This window comes from Sorex fumeus, unplaced genomic scaffold (assembly GCF_029834395.1).
Source record: "Sorex fumeus unplaced genomic scaffold, SorFum_2.1 ptg000130l, whole genome shotgun sequence".
Classification (NCBI taxonomy): domain Eukaryota; kingdom Metazoa; phylum Chordata; class Mammalia; order Eulipotyphla; family Soricidae; genus Sorex; species Sorex fumeus.
The window spans coordinates 4,623,563-4,647,072 of record NW_026606187.1 but is presented as its reverse complement, the minus strand read 5'-3'; the positions used below and the strand labels follow the sequence as shown (position 1 = coordinate 4,647,072).

The 23,510-nt window shown below is 39.5% G+C and overlaps 1 protein-coding gene across 1 annotated transcript in view; it reads right to left on the bottom strand.

Annotated features, from left to right (window-relative positions):
• The window catches only part of LOC130045924 (phospholipid-transporting ATPase ABCA3-like), a 98,591-nt gene that overhangs the window by 72,910 nt on the left and 2,171 nt on the right, over window positions 1–23,510 (bottom strand). The window contains exons 3-5 of the mRNA XM_056138806.1: window positions 8,327–8,592; window positions 2,714–2,830; window positions 1,683–1,800 (exon numbers count right to left, since the gene is read on the bottom strand). Coding sequence (XP_055994781.1) covers window positions 1,683–1,800; window positions 2,714–2,830; window positions 8,327–8,592 — 501 coding nt within the window. The remainder of the gene's footprint in view (window positions 1–1,682; window positions 1,801–2,713; window positions 2,831–8,326; window positions 8,593–23,510) is intronic.

Genomic DNA, 23,510 nt, shown 5'->3' with positions numbered 1-23,510 from the left:
ACACCTTGGCAAACGAAACAGGGTCCCTGATTCTTGATCGTCGACAGATGTTGGAACTCGGGGTTTTTTCTCTCATTTGAGTGAAAAATGATATTCCAAGCATAGCTCTTTCTATTCTTCTTTGGGAGACCTGAATAGCGTTCTCATCTTGTCTGCGTAGGGCCCAGGTCTCTGAGGCATATGTTAATGCAGGAAGAACAGTGGAATCAAAGAGATGTGCCTGGAGACGGAGGTTCTTCGTCCTCTTAACTATTTTTTCGACGTTCTTGAAGGCGTTCCAAGCCGCTCTCTTCCTCCTGCGCAGCTTGGGTGCCAGGTCATTTGTCATGTTGACTTCTCGACCTAGGTACACATAGCTGTTGCATTCAGAGATGATCGTTCTGTTGAGAGCGAATGGGGCATCAGGAACGAGGCTGTTTCTCATAAACATTGTCTTCAGAAGATTCAGCTGTAGTCCTACCTTTCCACACTCAAGGTCAAAGTCGGCCAGCATTTGTGCCGCTTGGCTGATGTTTGGTGTTATTAAAACAATGTCATCAGCATAGCGGAGGTGGTGTAGTTGCCGACCATCTATCTTCACTCCCATTCCTTCCCATTCCAGTCATCACATGATATTCTCGAGGGTGGCACTGAAGAGTTTCGGTGAAATGGTATCACCCTGCCGAACCCCTCTCTTGACATCAACGATCACTTCTTTGTAGAATGGTGAGATCCTGGTAGTGAATCCGCAATACAGCTCACGGAGGATCTTGATGTATTGGGCTTGAATGCCCTGATTGGCTAGGGCTTCAATGACCGCTTCTGTCTCAACAGAATCAAGGGCTTCTTTAAATCAATGAACGTTAAACAGAGTGGCATCTTGAACTCCCGAGAAACCTCAATGAGTTTGGTTATTGTGTGGATATGGTCGATGGTGCTGAATCCTTTGCAGAACCTGGCTTGCTCGCATGGTTGTCCTTCATCTAGTGTTCTGCCGATCCTATTTAGGATGACTTGAGTGAACAACTTGTAGATGACAGACAATAGGCAGATCAGGCGATGTTGCCCGATATCAAACTAAAAAGTTTTTTCATAGACAAAGAGAAACTTGAACTAAAATAAAAGACATGCTACTTAATGGGCGAAAATATTTGCATACCACAGTCAGATGAAAGGCTAATATCCAAGATATATAACATACTCATAAAGCTCAACATGAGAAAAATGGGGAGAAGAGATGAACGGACCAACACAGGTTCAATTCCTCAGAGAGCCGTAAAAGCTGCTGAGAGTATCCTGCCCGCATGGCAGATCCTGGCAAGCTCTCTGTGGCATATTCGATATGCCAAACACAGTAACAACAAGCCTCACAATGGAGATGTTACTGGTGCCCACTCAAGCAAATTGATGAACAACGGGAGGACAGTGCTACAGTGCAGTGCTATACTTTCACTAAAAAGACACATATTACTTGAAAGAGAGGAAATGGGGTGATGAAAATTAATATAGTTTACTAACCTTTGCATTTATACCTCATACATAATCTTCATGTAACTATCACCAATCATTAACTAAAGTGGCTTTTATGTATTCTACCAGGAGAAGCAAAAGTATAGGTGAGTAAAATAAAATTTAAAAGAAGCTTCCAAATTGGGTACTCACGAAATCACCGAGGATCTTTCCCATAGGAGATTTAGTCTCACCTTTACTGAAGATGGTGCTAGTCATGAAGCTGAAGAGTATTGTGGCAAAGGCAAAACACAGCAAAAAGATGACGATAAGAGAAAGCTCACTGTACTGCAGGACTGGCCTAGGTTCAATCTAGCAAAACAACCAGGAAGACAGCTTAGTCATACTTCTTTATTTGGGAAGAAGGTCATGGGGGAAGGTTGGGTCATATCTGGCAGTGCTCAGGGACTACTCCTGGCAGTGGTCAGTGTCTGTCAGAACAGGATGAATGCAACTCAAGTACTTTAACCCTTGTTTAAGCCCAAGTTCAGTCATGCTCTTTTTTTCTTTTCTTTTTTTTTTTTTTCTTTTTGGTCACACTCGGCGATGCACAGGGGTCACTCCTGGCTTTGCACTCAGTAATCATTCCTGGCAGTGCTCCGGGGACCATATGGGATGCTGGGAATCAAACCTGGGTCGGCCAAATGCAAAGCAAATGCTCTACCAGCTGTGATATCCCCATCAGTCACATTCTTAAGTGGTGTCATAGAGGATAATGAAATATTTTTAAATATTTTAATATTACTGATGTGTTCTTTGTTACCTAATTATCATCAATAAAACTGCTGACACTCAGGGGAGTAGAGACTAAACAGCTCATTAACTACAGAAGGTTTTACACACGTGGGTTTATAGTTTGTTTGCTGACACCGTACGCAACCTCTGGTTTCCCACATTGAGTCAATAAAAGATGCACTTGAATTCCTGTCAATCTGTATGCAGAGGCTCATACCAATATTTTGCTTAATTTCTAAAGTATTTTTTTCGCCTCAAAAAGTGAAAATTATTCAAAGGAAAACAAAAAACAAACAACAACAAAAGAAAAGAGGTTCATTTCATTAAAGCTGTCAGCAATTTCATTCCAATTACTCTTGATGACACCTTCAGGCTCCATCGCATCCGGGCCATTTTCTCTGGATCGGGAATCCTGACTCGCAGACGTGATCCTTCGAAACTAGCTTAACTTCTATAGTTTAACTGTAGCATGCTCCAGTCAGATACTTACCTTGATAAATAAAACAATGCACAACACAGAGATGCTTATTAGGTGAAAAATAAGGTAGGTGAAGAAATAGGCTGCCCAGAGCATCCAATGACGGAGTCCAATCATAAGCTGGTACTCCTGTATGAGAGTTAACAGAAACCAAAGGTCATGGAAACGTCTATTCATACAGAATTCACTCTCTAGAGAAGTATTTGGTGAAACAGAAAATCTAAAGTTTATCTTAAGCATCTAAACTAAAACCGTAGTCTAAAAATGCTCAGGTAAAAATTATTTCTAACTTAATTTCTACCACCTCCAAAATGAGCTAAGTAATACTAATTATCATGTGAAATTAAGTTAAGTAGTTTATTGCCAAAATAAACCATATGTTTCCCCTTAAAACCTTTCATTGTACTTCTTGCTATTTACCCAAAACTACACACAGAAATGTTTATAACAGCTTTCTTTATTTTTAAGTATGGAACAAAGTAAAATAATCTTTAGTTACGTGAGTGACTAAAGAGTGATACATCTGGGAAAGAAATATTTATTAAATTTAGACAATTGAATATTTTTCAGTGCTAAAAGGGAAATGAGCTATCTAGTTATGGAATGACATAAAATTATCTTAAATGGGGATAATTAAGTGATAGAAGCTAATCTGAAGGGCTATGCACTGTATGACTCCATCTATATTACTCTTTAGGTAAATGAAAATCAGAACCAATAAGATATGATCTCACCTTCACTATCACGGCTGTAATAATAATAATGATAATAAAATTTAAAATTAAAGTAAATATTATCCAGGGTATACAAAAATGAAACCTTTATGCATTGTTGTAATAAAATACAATTACACGTGACTAATCACTGGGAAAAACAATATAGAAAATGAAGTGAATAGTACTGACCCTCCAAAATCTATATAGTCTTCTTGGAGGGAAGCTGGAAATAATGTTCATAATTGGACCACCTGAGACAATTCCCTGTGTGAGAATGGAAACACGGCTGGAGGTGTAATCACTATCTTTGGTACCCAGTACAGACAGCACCATCCATGCTCACTATAGCATCTTCATTCCCCAACTCTATCTCAAGGTTATGCCCATATTGTCTTTGGTGGTCGCCATCCTCCAGAGGCCACTGCCCAGTCAGGTTTGGGCCCGCAGTTACGAGACACGTGGGGCCTCATGGGATGGGAGTGGAGCCGACCCTTTCCTCCACACCCCAACAAGACCCTGAGTCGCCACCCATGAACAGACTCTCTGGCTCCTGATCAAGCCATTTTAATGGCCATGATCCCAGAGATCCGCCCATGAACAGCCTTTCTGGATCCTGATCAAGCTGCTCCACCTTACTTTTTCTTTTTTCTTTTTTATAATTTTATTTATTGAATCGCCATGAGAGCAGTTACAAAGCTGGGCCATGTTCCCAGAGACTTAGGAACAAATCTTGGAACCCAGCAGGTTTTGGCAGAAATCCCTCCATATTTAAGTGTTAAAATTTTGGAATTTCAAAATGCGTGGCCACTACTGCAACCACGCGACATCATATGTTATTCTTAACCAGCAATGGAAAACAAATGTTGGGGTAAAATCCCAAATAATAATGGTGGGTCTTGTGTTGAAATATTGAATGTGATCAAAGTAGAGAGAGAGTAATGTGGAAATCATCTGCCCCAGAGGTAGGGGGAGGGTCTAGGATGGGGGTATACTGGGGTGTATGGTGGTGGAGAAGGGGCACTGGTGAAGGGGTGAAGGTACGGGCGTCTCATTGTATGAGCGAGACTTATACCCGAAAGCTTTGTAACTGCTCTCATGGCGATTCAATAAATAAAATTATAAAAAAGAAAAAAGAAAAAGTAAGGTGGAGTTCATGCCCAATTCAATCAGCTAATCAGTGGCTGAATAAGTAGTAGTACTTCTACCAAAAAAAGTATATATTTTTCCAAACTAAGAAGCTTTTGCACCTCAAAAGAAACAGTGACCAAAATACAAAGACAGTCTACAGAATGGGAAAGGATATTCGCCCAATACACATCCAACAAGGGGTTGATAACAAGGATATACAAGGTACTAGTTGAACTCCACAAGAAGAAAACACCCAACCCCATCAAAAAATGGGGCGAGGAAATGAACAGAAACTTTCGCAAAGAAGAAATCCGAATGACTAAAACGCACATGAGAAAATGCTCTACATCATTAATCACCAGGGAGATGCAGATCAAAATCACAATTAGATACCATCTCACACCTCAGAGACTGGCCCACATCCAAAAGAACAAAAGCAACCAGTGCTGGCATGGATGTGGTGAGAAAGGGACACTCCTTCACTGTTAGTGGGAATGTTGACTGGTTCAGCCCTTTTGGAAAACAGTATGGACGATTCTCAAAAAATCAGAAATCAAACTCCCATTTGACCCAGCAATACCACTCCTGGGAATATATCCCAGAGAGGCAAAAATGTATAGTCGAATTGACATCTGCACTTGTTTGTTCATTGCAGCACTCTTTACAATAGCCAGAATCTGGAAAAAACCTGAGTGCCCAAGAACAGATGACTGGTTAAAGAAACATTGGTACATCTACACAATGGAGTACTATGTAGCTGTTAGAAAAGATGAAGTCAAGAAATTTACATGCAAGTGGTACTACATGGAAAGTATCATGCTAAGTGAAATGACCCAGAAAGAGAGGGATAGACATAAAAAGATTACATTCATCTGGGGGACATAAAGTAACAAAATAGGAGATTAATACCCAAGAATAACCGAGATCAGTACCAGGAAGATTACTTCATGGCTTAGAGGCCAGCTGGGCATTCTAGGGGAAAGGGCAGCTCAGATAGAGAAGGGAGCACCTAATAAAGAGTGTTTGGAGGATCCTCCCAGGAGGGGAGATGCATGTTGAAAGTTGACTATGGACTGAACATGATTGTCATTCAATGCCTCTTTTGCAGACCAGAACACCCAAAAGGAGAGAGAGAACTAAAGGGAAAGCCCTGCCACAGAGGCAGAGTGTGATGGGGTGATGGGTATGGGAGGGATACTGGGATCCATGGTGGTGGAAAATGGGCACTGGTGGAGGGATGGGTATTTGATCATTGCATAATCGAAACCCAAGCACAAAAATTTGTAACTCTACAACTGTACCTCAATGGTGTTTCACTAATAAAAAAATCACAAAACAAACAAATAAAAAAGCTACCAGATATTCTCATACCAAGATCTTGAGGTTCAAGATTAGTTAGTACTTTGGGTTTGGGCTGGACTGATAGCACAGTGGGTAGGGTGTTTGCTTTGCATGCGGCTGACCCCAGTTCGATTCCTCCATTCCTCTCGAAGAGCCTGGCAAGCTACCGAGAGTATCCCACCCGCATGGCAGAGCCTGGCAAGCTCCCCATGGCGTATTCGATATGCCAAAAACAGTAACAACAAATCTCACAATGGAGACATTACTGGTGCCCATTCGAGCAAATCAATGAACAACAGGAGGACAGTGCTACAGTGCAGTGCAGAAATTATATCCATGTTATAGCTTGATCCTTTTACTAAGCATAATGTTTTCGATACTCATCCCTGCAATCTCATGTGTAAGAACTTTACTCATTTATGAGCTATCAATACATTGCACATAAATGATTATGTATCTAACTTTAGTTTACACACTTGTATAGAATTTAGTGATACGATGTGTGGTATAGTAATACATGCTTTAAAGAATCATGAATATAAATATAGTAAAATCTGAACATCATTGGAAAGACATTAGTCTATTAACCAATCTGTGTTTCATGAACAGTATTGATATGAACATTTGTATTCATGTTGGATGGCATTTTAAATTACTCTGGGTATATAACTTGCAGGAAAATTGCTTGCCTAGCATTTTTATGTTTGACTTTTTTAATAACTATTTGTAATGTTACAAGCCAAAATTTTCAGTAGCTGAGCACAATGATTGCCAATCTCCAAGGAAATCACTCAGATGCCCAGAAATTAGACCTATAGGTTTAACTTCATTTACTTAAGAAAATAACCAAGCAGAACCAGTAACAGCAGACTGATCCAGACCTTAGCCACATAGAAATTTTTAAGTGAGGATTGAATACGACATAAAGCAAAGATTGAATACGACATAAAGCAAAGATTGGGTTTCAAGATTTGTTTCTGAGTCTCTGGGATCACGACTGCTAAGCAATTCGATCAGGAACCAGAGAGGGCATGCCTCCAATTATACAGCTGAGCCAGAAGAGGTTTGTGGGTGTGTCTCCCACATATCTAACTTTTGGTCGTTTACTTTCTTGGTAAACTTTGCCCCAAATTTTTGGGGTCTGGCCAAAGTCACAGCAGCAATTTTGGGGTATCTGGAAATCTGCAGGCACCATTAGGCTGCTAATGCACTAACCTCACAGGTATAGATTGACCTGCTGGCGGCACCATACCCCTTGGTAAATTCTTAAAGGAGAAGGAATAGGAAACGATAGTCTAAAAGTACTAGAAGACAGTAAGCCCAGACAAAGCGGGCAGTGACTAAGAGAACCCGCTTTGTAAACCTGAGATATGAGTTCAAATCCTGTCACTCCACAAGCATTGAGTGGGAGCCTGCCATCTTGGTTGTGGAACTCTAGTGCTTGCTGCAAGTGATTTTTAAGCACACTGCAGCCACATGTTACATGCATCATTATTTTTTTTAAAAGGTGAAACTCTCCAATAAGCACCACAATTAAAAATATGTGTGAAAACCATGGCTGGGAAGAGCTATCCCTGGTGATTGTGTGTGAGCATTGCAGCCACTACAAGAAGCACCACAACTGTCACTTGTGTGATTTCACTAAGCATGGGGTCCATTTGTAAGTCGTGTACACACAATGTGACTAAAGGATCACAACTTTGGAAAGCTCCATACTCTGGCATGTGAGCAAAACCATAAGATGGGGGAATCCTGTGTGGACTACAGGTGAAATGTGCAAACATCAGTCAGGAATGTGGTCACTGCACAACAAAAATGAAAGGGAAAGGGAGAGGCAGGAAGGAATGGCCCAAATTAATATTTTCTTTTAATCCCAGACAGAGTTTAGGCGTTTGATATTTAAATATTCTATTATAGACAAATTTCAAAATATTTTATATTTGGTACTATATTTGTGGGCTGGAGCGACAGCAAAGTGGTAAGGCGTTTTCCTTGTGCACAACCAGCCCGGCCGAGCCGGGTTCGATTCCTCAACCCCTCTCAGAGAGCCTGGCAAGCTACTGAGAGTATCTCACCCACACTGCAAAGCTTGGCAAGCTACCCATGAGATATTCGATATACCAAACACAGTAACAAAAAGTCTCACAGTGGAGACATTACTGGGCCCACTTGAGCAAATTGATGAACAACAGGAGGACAGTACTACAGTGCTACTATATTTGTGGAGTATTTTTAGGAGAAAAGCTAAAACAAAGCCAAGAATCCCCAGTAACATTTTAGAAAATGGCAAAGTGATTAAGTGTTTACTTTTTTGGTGGCTGCTGCAACAAAATTGCCCACCAGTGCTGAATGGAAATAGTTTAATACACAGCAGAAATTAACCTTATATATTCAACATTTTTGACAGAACTTGTATCTATTGCAATAAAACAGAAATTACCTTCAGTCCTTTATCCTTTTCCCACACAATGGATTGAATGAGGGTGAGATGATTCATGAAGAAGACAAATAATACCACTAAAGGGACAAAATTACTAAAAAAATGGAAGAAGAAATCATGCTGATACTTTGGATATGGAAATCTCTTAGCAAACACTTTGAGATTTCTAACTGTTGACAGCGTCAGGAATTTGGTGTAGTTCTGCTTTGCTATCAGGGACATAGCCAGGGCATGTTGCAATGCCAGGAACCCTTCAGTGAAGTACCCTAAATGAAAAACAGGAGTTTCTGAGTATAATGGAACAAGAAATATCTGACCTGCCAAAAGAAAATGATAAGTAAGTTATGTCAAATGCAAACAAAGAAAATTTTTTTTTGCAACGAGCAGCTAGCACAACTTTACCATACCAAACATGCAGTTATGTACTTATTTCATTTTGTTTTGCTAGGAGCCACGGCCAGTAGTGATCAGGGTTTACTGTGGGCTCTGGGCTTGGGGATCACTCCTGACTTTTTTCCAAGGGACTCCATTCAGTGCCAGATATAGAATTATGCTCTGCCAACAAGTGTCTTCCCCAGTACTATCGTTTCAGCCTCTCTCGTGCTTTTTAAAGGGTTATAATTTGTAGCTTCTTGGAAGTGTTACATGAAATTAGAGAGAGGCTTTCTGCATTCTCAATGAATCAAATGAGAATTGTTGAATGGGCTTGATCCTGTGACTGGAAATTTGGGGGTATAAATAGAGCGGTACTGAATTATATGGGCTTAGTGCTCTTCATCATCATCTTTTGATCTGTTACAGTATACAGTTTCATGCCATATTAGTCATATACAAAGAAATTTAGAAAAAACACTTTGAAAACTTTGTAGAGGGTGGACAGAGAGTGCAGAAACTAGGGTACCATGAACTGGTCCCTATTATGATCCCAGACACCTTATGTCCATCTCTAGACACTGCAGGGCCTGACCATAGAGCAGCATCAGTGATGTTACTTTTGTGTTCCCTTAGCCTACAGGGCTACTGTCACATCCCTGGGCTCTTACATTGAATCCCTGACCTGAATGGCAGAAAATTGCTTGGGAGAACAAAACACTATTTGTTGAAAGGCATGTTATAGAAATTTGGCATTACCTTGGCATCTAAAACCTGACTTATTTACTTGTTTTTATTTTGGGATCATACCCTGCAGTCCTCAGGGATGACTCCTCACTTTGTGCTCCACCTCCTGGTGCTAAGGATGAAAATTGGGTTGGGTGCATGCAAGGCAATATCCTTAATTCCCATATCCTCTCTCTGGCCCTAAAATCTGACCTTTTAAGGAACTGATACAGTTCCTTTATGGGATCTGAACATGTATCTTGTCAATTTCACTTTTTAATTTTTCATACTTTCAAATGAGAATTAATTTTAATAATGCTCAATTTATTCTTTTTTCAAAGTTAATGTATTATTTTATTTATTTATTTAGCTTAAATTTATTTATTTAACTTGATTTTATTTATTTATTTTAATTTTTTTAAATTTTTAAAAAAATTTTTATTAGTGAAACACCATGAGGTACAGTTGTAGACTTACAAATTTTTGTGCTTGGGTTTCAGTTATACAATGATCCAGTACCCATCCCTCCCCCAGTGCCCATTCTCCATCATTTACATTTTATAAAAAAAATTTTGTTAATGAAACACCATGAGGTACAGTTGTAGATTTACAAACTTTTGTTCTTGGGTTTCAATTGTACAATGATCAAAAACCCATCCCTCCACCAGTGCCCATTTTCCACCACCACGGGTCCCAGTATCCCTCCCACCCCCATCCCCCTGTCCCACCCTACCTCTGTGGCAGGGCATTCCCTTTTGTTCTCTCTCTCCTTTTGGGTGTTGTGGTTTGCAAAAGAGGCATTGAGTGGCAATCATGTTTGGTCTGTAGTCTACTTTCAGCATGCTTCTCCCATCCTGGGAGGATCCTCCCAACACCCTTTATTTGGTGCTCCTTTCTCTATCTGAGCTCCTTTTTCTCCTAGAGTGTGTGACTGGCCTCCAAGCCATGAAGCAAAACTCCTGGTACTAATCTCGGCCATTCGTGGGTGTTAGTCTCCCTTTTTGTTGCTTTATGTTCCCCAGATGAATGCAATCTTTCTGTGTCTATCCCGCTCTTTCTGACTCATTTCGCTTAACATGATACTTTCCATGTAGTACCACTTGCATGTAAATTTCTTGACTTCATCTTTTCTAACAGCTACATAGTACTCCATTGTGTAGATGTACCAATGTTTCTTTAACCAGTCATCTGTTCTTGGGCACTCAGGTTTTTTCCAGATTCTGGCTATTGTAAAGAGTGCTGCAATGAACAAACAAGTGCAGATGTCAATTCGACTATACATTTTTGCCTCTCTGGGATATATTCCCAGGAGTGGTATTGCTGGGTCAAATGGGAGTTTGATTTCTGATTTTTTGAGAATCGTCCATACTGTTTTCCAGAAGGGCTGAACCAGTCAGCATTCCCACCAGCAGTGAAGGAGTGTCCCTTTCTCGCCACATCCGCGCCAGCATTGGTTGCTTTTGTTCTTTTGGATGTGGGCCAGTCTCTGAGGTGTGAGATGGTATCTCATTGTGGTTTTGATCTGCATCTCCCTGATGATTAATGATGTAGAGCATTTTCTCATGTGCCTTTTAGCCATTCGGATTTCTTCTTTGAGAAAGTTTCTGTTCATTTCGTCATCCCATTTTTGATGGGGTTGGATGTTTTCTTCTTGCGGAGTTCAACAAGTGCCTTGTATATCCTTGATATCAACCCCTTGCCGGATGTGTATTCAGTGAATATCCTTTCCCATTCTGTAGTCTGTCTTTGTATTTTGGTTACTGTTTCTTTTGAGGTGCAGAAGCTTCTTAGTTTAAGAAAGTCCCATTTGTCTATCTCTGTTTTCACTTGCTTGGCCAGTGGCGTGACATCTTTGAAGATACCATTAGCTTCAATATCATGGAGGGCTTTGCCAACTTCGTCTTCAATGAACCTTATGGATTCCGGTCTGATGTTGAGGTCTTTAATCCATTTTGATCTTACTTTTGTACTTGGCATTAGGCAGAGATATGAGCCCACTTTTTTGCATGAGCCAACAAGTTTTGCCAGCACAATTTGTTAAAGAGGCTTTCCTTCCTCCACTTCACTTTTCTTGCCCCCTTATCGAAGATTAGATGATCATATGCTTGAGGGGAGATGTCAGTATATTCAACCCTGTTCCATTGGTCTACAGCTCTGCTTTTGTTCCAATAGCATGCTGTTTTAATTATTACAGCTTTGTAGTAGAGTTTGAAGTTAGGGAGGTTGATTTCTTTCGTTTTCTTTTTCCCACGGATTGCTTTAGCTATTCGTGGGGGCTTATTGTTCCATATAAATTTCAGGAGTGTTTGCTCCATTGTTTTTGAAGAATGTCATGGGTATCGTAATAGGGATTGCATTGAATTTGTACAGTGCTTTGGGAAGTATTGCCATTTTGACAATGTTAATTCTCCCTATCCATGAACAGGGGATATTTTTTCATTTCCTCGTGTCCTCTTTTATTTCCTGAAGTAGCGTTTTGTAGTTTTATTTGTACAGGTCCTTTACTTCCTTAGTTAAGTTGATTTCTAGGTACTTGATTTTCTGGGGCACAATTGTGAACGGGATTGTTTTCCTCATGTCATTTTCTTCTCTATCACTATTTGTGTATAGGAAAGCCATAGACTTTTGTGTATTGATTTTATAGCCTACAACTTTGCTATACAAGTCTATTGTTTCTAGGAGTTTCTTGGTAGAGGTTTTAGGGTTCTCTATGTATAGTATTTTATCATCTACAAATAGTGAGAGTTTGATTTTTTCCTTTCCTACATGGATGCCCTTAATATCTTTTTCTTGTCTAATCGCTATTGTAAGTACTTCCAGTACTATATTGAACAGTAGTGGAGAGAGTGGGCATCCTTGTCTCATTCCTGATCTTAGGGGGAAGGCTCTCAGGTTTTATCCATTGAGGATGATGCTTGCTGTAGGCTTGTCGTAGATAGCTTTAAATATATTGAGGAAAGTCCCCTCTATCCCCATTTTGGCGAGGGTTTTCATCATAAACTGGTGCTGGATCTTGTCAAATGTTTTCTGTGCATCTATTGATATGATCATGTGATTTTTATCTTTTCTTTTGTTGATATGATGGATTATGTTGATTGATTTCCGAATGTAAAACCATTCTTGCATTCCCGAGACGAATCCCACTTGGTCATGGTGTATGATCTTTTTGATGTGTTGAATTCTATTTCCTAGTATTTTGTTGAGAATATTCACATCCATATTCATCAGGTATATTGGACTGTAGTTTTCTTTTCTTGTGGTGTCTTTGTTTCCTTTTGGTATTACGGAGATATGGGCTTCATAGAACCTGTTTGGGAGAGTTTCTGTTTTTTTAATTTCCTGGAAAATCTTGAGAAGAACTGGCAATAGGTCCTCTTTAAATGTTTGGAAAAATTCGCTATTGAATCCATTTGGACCTGGGCTTTTGTTTTTGGGAAGACTTTTGATTACAGTTTCAATTTCCTGATGTTGATAGATCTAATCTACTCTATGTCTTCTTGAGTCAGCTTTGGGAGATTATAGGAATTCAGAAATTTATCCATTTCTTCTAGGTTCTCTTGTTTCGTGGCATACAGACTTTCAAAGTAGTCTCTGATGATCCTTTGAATTTCTTTGGTTTCTGTTGTGATATCCCCATTCTTATTTCTGATTCGATTTATTAGGGTTCTCTCTCTGTTTCTTTGTAAGTGTTGCTAGTGGTTTTTCTATCTTATTTATTTTCTTGAAGAACCAGCTCTTGGTTTCATTGATCTTTCGGGTTGTTTCTTTGGTTTCCGTGTCATTGATTTCTGCTCTAAGTTTTATGATCTCTTTCCTACTGCCTGATTTGGTCTCCTTCTGTTGATCCTTTTCTAAGATCTTGAGCTGTGAAGTCAAGTTGTTTATGTGCATCCTTTCTTCCGTCCTGAGATATGCTTGCTGAGCTATAAATTTTCCCCTTAATACGGCTTTTGCTGCATCCCATAGGTTTTGGTAGCTAGTGTCTTCATTCTCATTTGTTTCCAAGTATCTTTTGATTTCGTCCTTGAATTCCTTCCTGATCCAATCGTTGTTCAGCATTGAGTTGTTTAATATCCAGGTGTTTGATTTGATTCTTCGTGTCTGTGTGTGATTCACTTCTATTCTCAGTTCATTATGGTCTGAAAAGATTGTTGATACTATTTCTATTTTCCCGATTCTATTGAGGTACGTTTTGTGGCCTAGCACATGGTCTATTTTGGAAAATGTTCTGTGCGCACTGGAGAAGAATGTGTATTCTTTCTTTTGGGGATGTAAAGCCCTGTATAGGTCTATAAGCCCTTTCTCTTCTATTTCTTCTTGCAATGCCAATGTTTCCTTGCTGAGTTTTGCTCTTGTTGATCTATCCAGAGGTGATAAGGTGATGTTGAAATCTCCAGCTACTATTGTGTTGCTAGTAATGTCCTCCTTAAAACCTGTTAGCAGTTGTTTTAAGTATTTAGCTGTTCCCTCATTAGGTGTGTATACATTTAAGAGTGTGATTTCTTCCTGTTGTACGTATCCCTTGATGAAGAGAATATAGCCTTCGCTGTCCCTTCTAATCTTTTTCAATGTGAAATTAATGTTGTTGGATACTAGTATGGCTACCTCAGCTTTTTTGAAGAGAGCTGTTTGCTTACAGGATTGTTTTCCATTCTTTCACTTTGAGTCTGTGTTTGCTCTGACTGTTGAGATGAGTTTCATGTAGGCAGCAGAATGTTGGATTCTGTCTCTGAATACATTTTGCCACTCTGTCTCTTAATTGGTGAATTTAGACCATTGACGTTGAGAGAGATTATTGTTATGGGGTTTTGTTTCATCTTTCTGTAAGGGTGTGTTGTGCTTGTAGGGTCTGTCTTGTCTTATAGTAGTCCCTTTAGCCCTTGTTTTAGGTTTGGTTTGAGTCTATGAAGTTCCTGTGCTGCTGTTTATCTAGAAAATAGTGTACCGTTACTTCGATTTTGAGTGAGAGTTTAGCTGGATAGAGTATTCTTGGTGAAGCATTCATTTCAGTGAGTTTTTTTTTCACTATATCCCGCCATTGCCTTCGGGCTTGGAGGGTTTCCTCTGATAGGTCTGCTGTGAATCTAAGGGGTGTTCCTTTGTGTGTGATTTCCTTCTTTGACCTTGTTGCTTGCAGTATTGTATCTCTATCAGCAGCATCGATCATTCTAATTGTGATATGTCTTGTAGTGTTTTTGTTAGGGTCTCTTTTAGCTGGCACCCTTCGGGCTCATTGAACCTGAATGGCTGCATTATGGAGCTCTGGGAATTTTTCAGCAATGATTTGTTTAACCGTGTTTTTTTCATTGGAATTGTTTCCCTGAGCTTCTGGTAGTCCAATTATTCTAATGCTGTTCCTCTTGGAGTCATCTCCTAGGACTCTGATTCTCTGTGGAGCTATTTTGAGGTCCCTTGCCACTGTTTGTTGTTGCCTGTTGGCTTGGTGCAGCTGATCTTCTAGCTCACTGATTCTCTCTTCAGCTGCGGTCATTCTACTGGTGAGGGCAGAGACTGAGTTTTCCATTTCATCTATGGAATCTTTTATTCATGACATTTCTGGTCTCATTTCTTCCCGTAATTGTCTATTTATTCTGTCATGTTACTGGATATCTGTCTGACTGTTTCATTGAGTTGATTGAACATCTTCATGACTTCATATCTGAATTCTTTGTCAGAGAGGTCCCTAGGTAAGCAGTATCTACAGAGACTTCTGGGTTCTTTTCGTTGTCCTCCCCATGTGTTGAGGATTTGCGTTGTTTCTTCATGTTGGTGTGTAGGTATGGGGACTTGGTTTCTTGGTATGGGTAAATTACCTGCAGCTGCGTGAGCTTTGGCCCACTGGAAATTAGGCCACGCCTACTTCTAGAGAAGCCATGTCCACTTCTGAAGAGGCCATCTCCCCCACGGAAACCTGGTGTGTGTGTGGGGGGAGGGTAAAGACTGGGTGGTGGAGAAAATCAGCACAGCTTGGGAGACAAAGAGGAAGAGGCAGAGACTCAAAGCTGCTTTTTTCCCAGCATCCAAGAGGAAGGCTGGGGGCCTTGCAGGGAGAAATCCAAGTCCCACGTTTGAGTACCGGTGGATAAACTGACCTGGGTGGCGGAGAGATCAGCACAGCTTGGGAGATGAAGAGGAAGAGCAATTTATTCTTTTAATGACCTTTTGTATCCTAATAAGTCATTGTTTAACCCAAAGTCATAAATATATCATTATAGATTCAGTTGCAGCTAATTCCAATATTTCATCTTTTCCTGCAGCTGCCTATTATTTCACTGTTTATATATACCAAAATCTGTCCCTTATCTGTCATTGGACTTCGGGTTGTCTACATATCCTAGTAATTGTATTAAAAATTGCAATGAACACTGGTACATAAATATAATTTATATCTAATGTTTTTGTATTTGGGTAATGTGAAAGTTGTTCTATCCTATTTTGAAACATCTCCATAGTTTTCCCAATAGGAATGCAACTAGACAATATTTGACCAACAGTGAATTAGAGTTCTTTTTTTTTAAACCACATCCTTGTAGACATTGATTTTCTTTCTTGTTTCTTTATTCTTTCCTTCCTGCCTTCCTGCCTCCCTATCTTCCTGTCTTTCTTCTTCTTTTTTTTTTTTTTTGCTTTTTGGGTCACACCCAGCAATGCACAGGGATTACTCCTGGTTCATGCACTCAGGAATTACTCCTGGCCGTGCTCGGGGGACCATATGGGATGCTGGGAATCGAACCCTGGTTGGGCCGCATGCAAGGCAAATGCCCTACCCACTGTGCTATCACTCCAGCCCCCTTTCCTTCCTTCCTTCCTCCCTCCCTCCCTCTCTCTCTCTTCTTTCTTTCTTTCTTTCTTTCTTTCTTTCTTTCTTTCTTTCTTTCTTTCTTTCTTTCTTTCTTTCTCCTTCCTTCCCTTCCCTTCCCTTTCCTTCCCTTCCCCTTCCTTCCTTCCTTCCTTCCTTCCTTCCTTCCTTCCTTCCTTCCTTCCTTCCTTTCTTTTTTCTTTTTTCTTTTGCTATATTCCACTCTCACTGGTGTGAGATTATACCTTATTGTTGTTTTGATTTTTATTTCCCTGAAATTAAGTGGCAATAGGTGATATAGAAGTTCAATTCTTAGTTTTTTAGAGACAGATCATACTGTTTTCAAAAAGGTTGAACCAGGCAAATTTCTTACCAGCTGTAGGTGAGGGTTCTTCCCCCACCCATCTACCACATACCTGCCAACATTTACTGTTGTTCTTTTTAATGTCTGCCAGTCTCACTCGTTTTAGGTAATATTTAATTGTTTCAATTTGTATTCCCCTGGTGATAAGTGATGCAGAGCAATTTTTTACACAATTATTGCTATTTGCATGTCTTCTGTGACTAAATTTCTACTCATCTCTTGTCCTTGTTTTGTGATGGAATTTTTTTCTTAGCTAAGTTTTTACAAGTTTTTGTGTATCTTGGATATCAACATTTTTTCAGATGAGTGGGGGAACAATATATTCTCCCAGTTTGTAGAATATCTTTTTTTTGTGGTTGTCACTTCTTTTGTGGTGCAGAAGCTTTTTAATTTGATGTAGTTTCATTTGTTTATCTTTTATTTTGTTTGCTTGGACAAAGATATTGAATATAATCAAAATATAATCAATATAATTTATGGAGTCAGGTCTTATATTGAGTTTATTTATTTTCAATTGAATTTTGTGTATGCTCTGACATAGGGATCTGAGTTTATTATTTTACATGAGACTGACAATTTTTCCCAACACCATTTTTGAAGAGGCTTTCCTTGCTCCATACTTCCTACTCTTTCCTCCTTTATGCAAGATTCGCTAATTATATTCCTGAGGATCTGTCTCTAGGCTCTGAATTCTACTCTACTGATCTTGGATTTTGTCTTTATTACAGTGAGCTTACCCATGGTCAGGAGGCTGGGGGGGTGAGGGTGAGCAAGTGCTCGAGTGGAAGGTGTGGTGCTGGTATATTACATGCACAAAACTCTATCATTGATAGTACTATAAATATGGTGCCTACAATTTTCATTTTTTTCATCATCCTGTTATTCGTTGATTGCCTCGAGCAGGCCCCAGTAACATCTCTTTCATCCTGGCCCTGAGATTATATTCAAGGCTCTTTAGGAGAATGAGACCCATCATTGTTACTTGTATTTGGCATATTTGGTACACCACGGGGAGTTTGCCAGACTCTGCCCTGTGGGCAGGCTACATTCGATAGCCTGCAAGTTTGTCCAAAATAGGAATGAGACAATAAGATGTCATTTAAAAAAAGTTCTGATAAGATGTCTACAATATTTATTGTGCCTACAATAAATATTGAAAAGTCGTAGTGAACAATTTTAAATATACCTCTTTTCCACTTGTATGTTTCTTCTTGTGAAAGTGTCTGTTCATGGCCCCCCCTTTTTTTTAATGAGGTTAAAGTTGCTGAGCTGTGTGACCATTATATGCATATCCTGGATATTAGTTCTTTATCTGATATTCTGTATGCAAATATCTTTTCCCATTCAATAATGTCCTTTAATATTATTTTACTTTTTAAATTTTGTTATTTTATTTTATTTTTATAAATTTGTGCACAACAATTTATTACATTCAATATTCCAACACCAATCCCACCACCATTACACCTTTATACCACCATTACTTTGAATTTTCTCACCATCACCGAAACCTGCCCCCAAAGCAGGTCCTAAATAATTTATTTTGTATTGCTTGTTATGAATAATTAACTGAAAATGATTCAAAAAAGTTTCTTTAGAGCAAAGTGTGTAAAGATTGTTGTATCTCACCCTGGAGCCAGTTAGCCCTTATATAAGAGATTACTAACATGCTGCTACAGGTTGACCCTCGTGTGCTAGTATATATATATTTTATATATATATTATTTTTTGATCGCGATCAGTTGCCTTCTACCTTACACCCTGAATCAAATGTGGTGTGCTACTCTTGAGAAGAGTATGAAATGTTACTCATTGTTCTTTTATTCTTTTGCCATATAAAATCTTTTCATGCTACGTAGTCCTATTTGTTTATTTTTATTTCTTTTATCTTTTCCAATGCAATCATATTGTTATAAGCAGCTTTGAGCTCTATATCTTGTAGAGTTTATCTCTGTTGCATTTCATGGGTTCCAGTCTAATATGCAGCTATTTAATTCACTTTGAATGAACTTTTGTATATGCTGTGAGCTATACAGTTTATCCGTTTTGGGAATCTAACCAGTTTTCCAGCTCCATTTGTTGATGAGGTTTTCCTTCTTCTATTTCATTCACCCAGATCTTTTGATGTAGATAAGCTGTCTATCATGATGAAGTTTAACTGAGATCTATAGGTTTTATTACTGTGTTATGAAAATTCAGATTATTTAAATTTTAGTTGTTTTAAAATTTAGTTGCTTATCTTTGCTTGTCCAGTTGAATGTGTTGTTATATATTTTGGATACATGTAGTATGTGTGACTTAAAGCATCTTCTCCCATTAGTAGCTGTCTTTTGCTTTCATGATAATTTTTCTTTCTGTTAAGAAATTTTTTAGTATGGTGTAGCTCTCTATATTTATTTTTGTTTTGTTTATCTTTTGGCGAGTCAACAATCCAAAGACACTTCTAAAATTGATGTTCAGGGTACTGGAGAGAGAGCACATCTGGTAGGGCATTTGCCTTGCATGCGGACTACCCGGGTTTGATTCCCAGCATCTCATATGGTTCCCTAAGCACCACCAGGAGTAATTCCTGAGTGCAGAGCTAGGAGTAATCCCTGAGCATCGCCAGGTGTGACCCAAAAATAAAAAAAAGTAAAGTTGATGTTCAGGAGTATATGCTGATTTTCTTTTGTGTATTGTATAGTTTCAGATCTTATATCTTTAGTATGCTTTGAACTATTTTTGTGTATAATGTAAGGGCTGGAGCGATAGCACAGCGGGTAGGGCGTTCGCCTTACAGGCGGCCAACATGGCGGACCCGAGTTCGATTCCTCCACCCCTCTCAGAGAGCCCGGCAAGCTACCGAGAGTATTCGATATGCCAGACACAGTAACAACAAAAGTCTCCAATGGAGACGTTACTGGGCCCGCTCGAGCAAATCGACGATCAACGGGAGGGCCTTTACCTTTACCTATTTTTAAAAGGTGGCTAGGGGCTGGAGCAATAGCACAGCGGGTAGGGTGTTTGCCTTGCACAGTGCTGACCTAGGTTCGATTCCCAGCATCCCATATGGTCCCCTGAGTACCACCAAAAGTAATTCCTGAGTGCAGAGCCAGGAGTAACCCCTGTGCATCGCCATGTATGACCCAAAAAGCACAAAAAGAAGTGGCTAACCAGCTTTCCAAGTACAATTTGTTCAGGAGATTTTCTAATTGTACAATCTTGTTTTGTATGTCATATGCAACATATATGACGTCTATAAGCAAACTATAAACATATGTGTGAGTCTATTTCTAGGTTTTCAGTTCTATTCCATTTGTCTGGGGTTTTGTTGTTTCAATATTATACTGTTTTAATGACCAACATCTTTTTTAAATTTATTATTATTATTATTATTATTTTTATTGGTGAAACATCATGAGGTACAGTTGTAGATCCACAAATTTTTGTGCTTGGGTCTCGATTATACAATGATCAAACACCCATCCCTCCACCAGTGCCCATTTCCACCACCATGGATAATATCCCTTCCACTCCCATTCCCCCCATCCTACCCTGCCTCTGTGGCAGGGCATTCCCTTTTGTTCTCTCTCTCCTTTTGGGTGTTGTGGTCTGAAAAAGAGGCATTGAGTGGCAAACATGTTCAGTCCATAGTCTACTTTCAACATGCATCTTCCCTCCTGGGAGGATCCTCCAAACACCCTTTATTTGGTGTTCCCTTCTCTATCTGAGCTGCCCTTTCCCCTAGAATGCCCGGCTGGCCTCTAAGCTATGGAGTAATCCTCCTGGTGCTGATCTGAGCTATTGTTGGGTATTAATCTCATATTTTGTTACTTTATATCCCCCAGATGAATGCAATCTTTCTATGTCTATCCCTCTTTCTGACTCATTTCGCTTAGCATGATACTTTCCATGTTGTACCACTTGTATGTAAATTTCATGACTTCATCTTTTCTAAGAGCTACATAGTACTCCATTGTGTAGATGTACCAAAGTTTCTTTAACCAGAATGACCAACATCTTGTAGTACAATTTATTTTATTTTTTTTTCAGTGTAAAACTTATTTTATTTATTTATTTATTTATTTTAAATTTATTTATTTATTGAATCACTGTGGGAAAAGTTACAGAGCTTTCGGGTTTAGGTCTCAGTCATGTAAATATCAAACACATTTCCCTTTACCAATACTTATTTTTAACCCCGAACCCCAATAGACCCCCACCTCCCCCCACCCCTCCCAATTCTTGTGAGGCAGATGAGTTCTAGTTAATACTCTATCTACTTTGACTAGATAGATTGTTTTGATAGAAGATGCACAATTATTGTTTAGAGTTTACGACCCACCCCCCACAATCAGATATGCTGAAACAGCGTTGTGAAATGATTTGCTTTCTTCAACTTGGTTTAAGGATAAAATGATGTCGCGCGGCCACAATAGCGGCCGCGCGGTTTTGAATTTCTGCTATTTTACTTATTGACCCTGGAAGAATTTCTATTAAAAGTTAGATAGTTAAGAGATTGGTTTCTGTGCCCGTGCGGCCACCATCTTTCTTTCCAGAGAGGAGCGGGCGGGCCGGTCAACACCCTTTCCCCTCCGGGCAGGCTTGGTGGCGCTGTTTAACACATTGTCCATTTGCTTTTCTGCTCCAAGCGGCTGGTTCTCTGTGCTAAGTCCTTGTGCCTCCGGGGCCGTGGCCGTGCCGGAGAGCCGCTCGTGGGGGGCAGCCGGCGACCTCGGTGGGGCGTGGGGGACGGCCCACAAAGCCCCCCTTCCCATGAGGTCCCCGCCGCTCCCGCCAAGCCCGTCTCAAACCGGCTGTCCACAAGGCTCCCGTGCGGCCGCCATCTTTCTTTCTTTCTTTCTTTATTTTTTAATAATTTATTTCTTTATTGAATCACTGTGGGAAAAGTTACAGAGCTTTCGGGTTTAGGTCTCAGTCATGTAAGTATCAAACACATTTCCCTTTACCAATACTTATTTTTAACCATGAACCCCAATAGAACCCCACCTCCCACCCCTCCCAATTCCTGTGTGGCAGATGAGTTCTAGTTAATACTCTATCTACTTTGACTAGATACATTGTTTCGATAGAAGATGCACAATTATTGTTTAGAGTTTATGACCCCCCCCCCGAATTAGATATGCTGAAACAGCGTTGTGAAATGATTTGCTTTCTACAGCTTGGTTTAAGAATAAAATGATGTTTTGGATTTCTGCTGTTTTACTTATTAACCCTGGAAGTATTTCTATTAAAAGTTAGATAGTTAAGAGATTGGTTTCTGTGCTCTGGAGTCGTGGCTGTGCCGTTGTAGTACAATTTAAACTTAGTGAACGTAACTTTACTTTTTTTTTTTTTCAGTATTGCTTTGGCTACTCGGAGTCTTTTGTGTTGTATATTTTGTTTTGTTTGTATTTTTATTTTGCGATGACACCCAGTGGTGCTCAGGGCTCTGTGCTCAGGGATCTCTCCCCTTTGGGGCTTGGGGACCATAGGTGGTGCTGGAATGGAACCTGCATCAGCCACAGGTAAGGCAAATATCCTACCCTCTGTGTAATCACTCCAGCCTCACTTCTGTTTTGCTTTTAGGCTACATCTGGCTGTAGCCTTAAAAGTTCCTGATTTGTATTTCTTAACTTCTTTGCTTATTATTTTATATTCTTATTCCTTTCTACTATTTGCTTCCCATTGACAACATTATGAATACATTTGATATGAATCTTTGTTATTCTAAACTATGCACTAGTATTTTAATGCATGTATTTTAATTTATGTAAGTGAAATTGTGTTATACGCTTTATTTATCTAGGTTTGTTTGCCCTTTTTATTTGCATATATCTAGCTCAGTATTTCCAGTGAGTTTCCTAAATTGTCTCCTATTTCTTGCAACTTGAAATAACATGCCGGGAACATTTCTATGGATCCATAAAAGATGGTTTGGCTCCTGTAGTCTGAATGTTTACCCACCTCAATTCATATGTTGAATTAATAAACATGAAGTATATGATATTAGTAGAAATAGCCTTTGAAAATTTCAATTTTATTTCATTTTATTTTGGGGCCACACCCTGTGGTGCTCAGAACTTACTCCTGGCTCTGCACTCAGAGATTGTGGGAATTAATTTCCCTAGTGACCCGCCACCCCATAAGATAAAATATGCCCTTAGGTAAGATAGTAGAATAGATAATAGAATGCAAAGTGCTTGCAAAAATGCTCCCAGGAAAGAATAATGTAGCATGAAAGAATAAACAACAAATATCTGCCTGCTGCAAAAATGTGCCAGACAAGCATAGATTAAGACAATTTAGGGTCTTTTAGATATAAGACACTCCCCTTAGATATGGAAAAACTTAGTGTGGTTATGTTAATATAGGCAAATGACTGCAAATGATTGCCTTGTTCTTCCGATGATTGTTGGTTTAAGGCAATAAATATGGAATGTGGTGGAGAATCATGGTTCTCAGTCTATGAGGTTGTGAGTCTCTGACCCATAATTTTCTCTCTTACGTCTGTCTTGCTTTCTCAATCTTCATGGTGCCCCTGCTTTAGACCTTGGGCATCCTACCCACTGTAATTACTTATTTTGGTTTTGGGGGCAAAATTTGGTGCTCAAGGGCTTCCTCCTGTTACTCCCGGCAGACCTCTGAGCACCCTATGAGCTGTGGGACAGAACATCTGTTGTTAATATACTACAATTTCCTGACACAGTTTGCTTTTTTTCCCCATGAACTTAATGGTGGCTATGGTGGCTTTTTTTTTTTTGTCACATTTGGTTATGCTCAGGACTTACTTTTAACTCTGTGCTCAGAACCATTCCTGGTATGGCTCAAGGGACCAGGGAACTAACCCAAGTTGGTTTGTGCAAGGAAAAGGGATGGTTATTTTAAATGATTACAGAGTGTTCCCTGTAAACTTATCCTTTTACCTTATCATTCATTCTTAA